The sequence below is a fragment of the Equus asinus genome, chromosome 21, assembly GCF_041296235.1.
Source record: "Equus asinus isolate D_3611 breed Donkey chromosome 21, EquAss-T2T_v2, whole genome shotgun sequence".
NCBI lineage: Eukaryota > Metazoa > Chordata > Mammalia > Perissodactyla > Equidae > Equus > Equus asinus.
Genome location: NC_091810.1, coordinates 77,679,605 through 77,685,604, shown reverse-complemented (window position 1 = coordinate 77,685,604; position 6,000 = coordinate 77,679,605). Strand labels below are relative to the sequence as shown.

General features: G+C 56.6%; 1 protein-coding gene across 5 annotated transcripts in view; it reads right to left on the bottom strand.

Moving 5' to 3' along the window:
- Nucleotides 1–713: 713 nt before the first annotated feature.
- The window catches only part of COLQ (collagen like tail subunit of asymmetric acetylcholinesterase), a 56,895-nt gene continuing 51,608 nt past the window's right edge, over nucleotides 714–6,000 (bottom strand). For 3 of the 5 annotated variants that reach the window (XM_014859471.3, XM_014859472.3, XM_070493134.1), the window contains exons 15-17: nucleotides 5,810–5,930; nucleotides 4,093–4,195; nucleotides 714–2,301 (exon numbers count right to left, since the gene is read on the bottom strand). In XM_014859471.3, the coding sequence (XP_014714957.1) occupies nucleotides 2,232–2,301; nucleotides 4,093–4,195; nucleotides 5,810–5,930 (294 nt within the window). In that variant the 3' untranslated portion in view covers nucleotides 714–2,231. Of the gene's footprint in view, nucleotides 2,302–2,618; nucleotides 2,742–4,092; nucleotides 4,196–5,403; nucleotides 5,561–5,809; nucleotides 5,931–6,000 lie in introns of all 5 variants that reach the window. The other 2 variants (XR_011496501.1, XR_011496502.1) reach the window with 2 other exon arrangements.

The following is a 6,000-nucleotide window of genomic DNA, read 5'->3' as shown; positions in this document are numbered from 1 at the left end:
TTTAGATTCCTCAAAGTTCTGTGCCAGCATGTGGCAGCACAAGGAGAGCAGGGCCCAGGCCCCAGCCCTGCCCCTGGTCCATCCCACACTGAGAGGAAACCCCAGCCTGCGAACTAAGCTCCATCTATAACCCCTATGAACAGCTCGCCCCTGGCCACCGTGGGTGCTTCCAGGTGTGTTCAGGCCACACTCACACTCAGGAGCACAGACATGGGGAAGAGTGTGGGCCCTGGAAGCAGGCTCAGGACCGCTTGGGTGGGGAACTGTGGTTTCCTGGGTAGCTGGAGCCTGGTCTGGGAGAGGGGTGTGCCAGCTCCAGTGGGCATGTCACCTTGGCTTCACAGACTCCCTGCCCTATGGGGAAGGTCACAGCTAGGGGAGGGCCAGAGAAGTGCCCTGCAAGGAGTGGGACCCAGGACAGGGCCACTCTTGGCCAGGTCCAAGGGCAGTACTGGATCTCTGTCGTGTCCTAAACAAGATCCTAAAACAAGGCTGGGGGCGGGGCTGAGTTAGCAAGATGGGGCTTTATGACCTTGAGCAAGTCCCTCCACATCTCCAGACCTTAGTTTCCTCCCTTGTCCTTGAGGGAGTGGGACTGCTTCCACATTCTAGAACCTTCTGCATAGTCTAGGTAGCAGACGAATTCAGCCCCCTCATTTTAACCAGCAGTGCTAGGACACTGGCCCCCAACCCCCAGTGAAGAGAGAGCCACAGTGGGGAAATGAACTGCCTTTATTTCTTGATTTCCCATCCAGAGATCCCAGTATGAAGATGCTGGCTTTACGTAGAGGGGGACATCACCCGAGGACTTGCAGTAGGGGCTGAGGGAATCGGGCTGACCAATGTGCCCACCTCTGAAGACACCCCACCTCGGGCTGATGTCGTCCACTACAGACCACCAGGACGATGGATGGCCCACTAGGCCTGAAGTCCCAGAGACTCAGGCACATTAAATGGCTTTGTACAAAAGCCCAGGAGTGTCTCTCCATCTGGTAACAAATGGGCAAATCCCATTTGAGGTCTGCTGTCAGGGGACACCTTTCCAAAACAAAGCTAAAACCCCACTCCGGAAAGATGGTGATGAAAGGCAGCCCACAGACATGCAGGACTCAGGACCCTGTAGAGACGTGGGGGGCTCGGTACACAGACATGAGGACCAGGCTATGCACTATGGGGACACAGAAGGGAGATCATGGTGCTCACAGGAGTCAGCAGGCAGCCAGGAGCTGGAGCTTAGGACAGAAACCATCTCTGCCTAGAGCATGTCCTCAGTAATGGGGTCCCCGGTGTGGAACCCCAGGCAGTGTTTTCCTAATGACTGAGGAAAGACCGAGAACCTGCCTGGGCGTGGCCTCAGGAGGTCACCCTCTGCTAGCGAATCTCCTAAACAAGAAATGGATATGAGGGGCATTCACAAAACAGAGGCCAAAGTGCAGAGAGCCACGAGGTCAAGATGGTGCCGGGGGATGGTGAAACCACGAGGGCCACCCCTTTGGGAAACGTTGAGAAGCGAAAGGCCACTGCTCTGCTATTGTCCGCATGGCAAGCACCCAGCTGAGCCTCCACCCTCTACCCGGCCAGAGCACGGGTTTGGTGGCTTTCTCAGTACTTTTTCACAGTTGGGTCTCTTCCTGGGGGAGCTGCATCCACATGAGGCTGTGCTGGGCTGTGGCCAGTTAGGGGTCCCTCAGCGAGTCCATAGCTGGGAGCCACCCCAAGAGGACAGGCCCACCTCCCTGCTTTGTGGTTCACGGGCCTGGAGAGGCCGGATGGCCGGCTGTCTTGGCTGAGAACGCCCGCATTTCCAGAGGTCAGAGGAGCAGAGAGGCCTGTACCCCAGACGCTCCAAACGGGATGAGAACAAGCTCAGGCAGCCCCGCAGGTCTGAGTGTGTCTAACAGTGCTAAGCCAGTGCGCGGCCTGCGGCGGCAACACTCCAGAAGAGAAGGGGTGCTGTGGGTCAGCTATTGGCCAAATGGCAGTGATGGGGAACAGTTCCCAGGTTGGGCATGTGGAAGGTCTTCGGGTACTTTGGATTAAGACAGGATGTGGTGGTCCTAAGTTCTTCCAGTCGGACTGAGTCAGAAGAGCATCTTAGCAGCAAGAGTTTGTCCTTGTTTTTGTCGCATGAAGTTGGTGGAAACTGGACCAAGTGGTGCCAGGTCAGCTTGACGAGGGTGGAGAAGCTGCTGCCAGTTCCGTGGGATGCAGCCCACCTCTCCTCGTGCCCCTCAGGTGAAGTAGCGGCAGGGCGTGGAGTCGATGTAGCAGTACGGGGTGCACTGCAGGTCTCCATACGACCTGAGGGAGGCAGACACGGGTCAGGGCGGACACCCGGCACTGGGCAGGAGGGCTCCTGCCCAGCCCTGAGGACAAAGCCAAGTTCTAAAAGGCCACCTCTGGTGACGTTTGTCAGACCTCACCCAACAGCAGCCACTGCTCCCCCAGTACTAAGGGCTCAGTGTTCTATAGAGGCTGTTCTCGTTCCCGTTTGGGGTAAGGGGCTTGGGGCAGCTGAGCCCAGGACTCTGGGGCTTTTTCCCTTGAGCCCAGCTGAGGGATCTGGGTGGAAGGGGTTGGCAGCCTTGCTCTTAACACAGCATCTCCAAGGGACTCACCCCATTCTCAAGGCCTGAAAGTCTTCCAGCGCAGTCCATTGCATTGTACTGTACTGATGCAGATGTTCTATTTCTGTGCAGTCCAATATGGCAGCCACTCGCCATATCCGTGGTTATTGAGCTCTTGAAATAAGGTTAGTGTGATGGAAGAATTGGATTTTTAATTTTATTTCATTTTCATTAATTTAGATTTAAATAGCCCCATGTGGCCAGAGGCTACCATATTGGACAACACAGTCTATACCTCTGTAAGCCCAAGTGCCAATCCTGAGACAGTGTGTTATACATTATAGCCATATTCACAAGCATCCCCTGTGGCTTCTAGGGGTTAGGTGAGTGACCACAGTGAGTCAGTATGTGAGCCCGGGGCTCTGCGTGATCCTGTACTCCATGTCCAATTGTCTACACTCAGTTGTCTCCATGGAGCCATCAACCAGCTTAGACCTTCCGCCAACTCTCTGGCAGGTGCCTATTAGGAGCCCTCCTTACTTCAGGGAGGTGGCAGTGCCGACAGACACATAGAGGCAGTGTGGTCCTGGCCAAGCCTACAGTGCTCAGGGTTTGGGGGTGACTACAGGTCTGTAGTTCCCCCAGCCTGGTTTGATATGTTGATATGCATCTGGGGGTGAGCACTGAGGAGACCGCCTTGGAAGAGAGAGCAGAGAGGGTGCGATAGAGAGACAGGTCTTGTGTCTGCTTCCTAGCCCTGCTGAGGGCCTGGATCCAAGCCTAACAGAAGAACAGGGTTGGAAGCCAGGGCTGGAGAACTTGGACTCTTGAGGGACTTAGGAGGTATGAGGGGCCAGCAATCCACTTTGGAGCCAAGGCAGAAGCAGGATGTGGATGGCGACGGGGAGGAATGGCCTCCCCCTTTTCCCTAGAACGTATACAACTCTGGTTCTGTGAAGATTAAGGGGAACATGGCACCATTCTGCACCTTGAAAGGAGCCTGGGAGGCCATGTTCTGGGCATGGAATCAGTGCCTCACAGGGCCAGTGGCCCTCAGTTTGCTAGGAGATGTCAACGTGGAGGCCAGTACACTAAATACTTATCCGGAGCAACATGAACACCCACTGAAGAGGCTCGGAAATAACTCGGGGGTCCTTGAGGGGAAGACTAAGTTCTCGGGGTTTTCTTGGAGGAGCCAAGAGGCAGCAAAATTAGATATTAAAGCTGGCGTGATCTCACTTGCACCCACAGGCCTGCCGGGGGTGGGAGACGGCCCAGCTGGTGGCTGTGTCTGTCTCAGCTCGGCCTCAGCGGCATGCAGGCTGCTCTGAGAGGGCCACGGAGCGGTTATGTGTTTATCGCCTGTCTCCCCCGGGGGAGCAGGGACCATGTGCTTGTTATTTGTCACCATACCTCACTGTCTAGAAAGTACCAGGAACAGAAGAGGCACTTTAAAATATTTGTGAAGGAGAGCAGGGGTGGAGGGAGGCAGGGGTGTCATAATAGCATGGGAGGCAGTCCCTACCCAGGGAGATAGGTCTCGCACGTCAGGTAGCCAAAGTCGGAGCCATCACAGTCCTCCACGCCCTTGTGCCGGTGACCGTCTCCACAGTACGCCCGGTGACAGCCTGAGAGGACACAAGGAAGTGAGCCCCGAGAAGGGGCAGGGCTGGCACAGACCGGCCTCGGCCTGTAGGCATGTGTGGCCTCAAGGACCCGCCCAGAGCATGCGCCCCCTTGAACAGACCTCCACAAAGCTTCAGATGAGTCCAGGGACTGTCCCTCAGACCCCTGAGTCCCACACCGACGGAGAACAAGGAGCCCGGGCTTCAGCCCAGACTGGCCACCTCCTAGCCGGGGGACTGTAGGCAGGCCACTTGGCTTCTCCAGGCCCCGCTGTCCTTATCTTGAACCTGGGGCATGGACACCGCCTCCCCTCAGAGACCACTGAGGGTTCCCGTGGTGAGGGGCAGGAGACAGTGAGCATCGGGCACAAGTGACAGCCACAGGGGCTCTTGTCTGTCTACAGAGAGCTTCCAGGGTAGGTAAGCCCATGTCCCTGGGGAGCCAGATGAGCCCCAACGGGGTCTCTGTTCTCACACAAGGGGAGAGTCTTGGAGTATGAACCCCACTCTCCTCTCCACAGGGCTTCGAGGCCGCATCAGTTCCTTCCTGCTGTGTGATCTCCTATTTGATGGCGTCTCCCCCCTGGGCAGAAGGGATTCAGGCAAAGCCAGCCTCCCAGGGGTAACCAGGTGACCATCCTGGGACCTGTCATGGGCAGCGCAGCTACCCTGAGAGAATCAGCAGCTTCTCATCCCCACACCCATACTGCACATGCCTTCCCCTCCACACTGTCATCCTTCCCCTGGGCTTCTTGAGGGCAAGGCACACGACTTTGCAGCTACACGTCCCCAGCCCTGAGCCGGGGCCTGGCTCCTCACATCAAGGGCATAAAAATACTTCAGTGAAGGGGTGTCAAACCCCCTACTACCCCCAGATGATCCATGCATGCGCCCACTGACAGAGCAGTCAGTACCGTCATCCCTATCTCTCAGCGGAGGAAAGTGAGGCTCAGAGCTGTAAACTGCCCTCCATCCCTCAGTTGCCAGGCAGCCCCCTCCCTGAGCCCCAGGGTGAGCCGCTGCCTCTCAGCGCTGCCTCTCAGCCGGTATTCAGACTCTGTTCTGTCTGACTCTACAGCCCAGGCTTTCCACCTCACCTCCTGCTTTTGTTACTTTACAAAAAAAGAAAGCAAAGCAAAGCCTCCAGCACTATGCTGCCCGCCTCTCTCAGGAGCATCCCATATGCCTGAAGGCAGCCCTGGCCAGCCCACCTCCCCGAAAAAGGGTTTTCCTCCTGGGGCTCCGGCTGGTGGAAGTGAGTCTTGATTCAAGTTCTTGGCTTCTCCTTTTTGCCTTTCACTCCTGTATCACCTCTATCTTTTGATAAACACTGTGGACTGGAATGTAGGTTTTGCCAAGAAGTAGGATCTAGAAAAAAGGGAGGTCCTGGTGGCTTCTCTGGGGGCAAGATCCTTGACACCAACCCCCATGACATCCTGGATGGTGGAAGAATTAACATTTGGCCTGAAGGGGGAGGGTCATCCCCACAGCAGGCGGGTACACCCACCCTCCGGCTCTCCAAAGGTTCCAAACCAGCACAGCTGGTGTCCAGGACTTGCCCTGACCTGCCCCGCTGGCAGTTCAAGCTCCAGGCCGCCCTAGTCTGGGCCCACTTACTGATGCAGTCATCGCCCACATCATTGTTCCCATCATCACACTCCTCGCCGGGCTGCAGGACCCCGTCCCCGCAGGAGCCGCGGTGGTCTACAGTGTAGTCCACAGGGTAGAAAGGGGTGAGCTGGCCAAAGAAACACACCACAGTTACCAGGGACAGCACGCCAGGCAGGTCGTTGGCACTGGGGACGGGC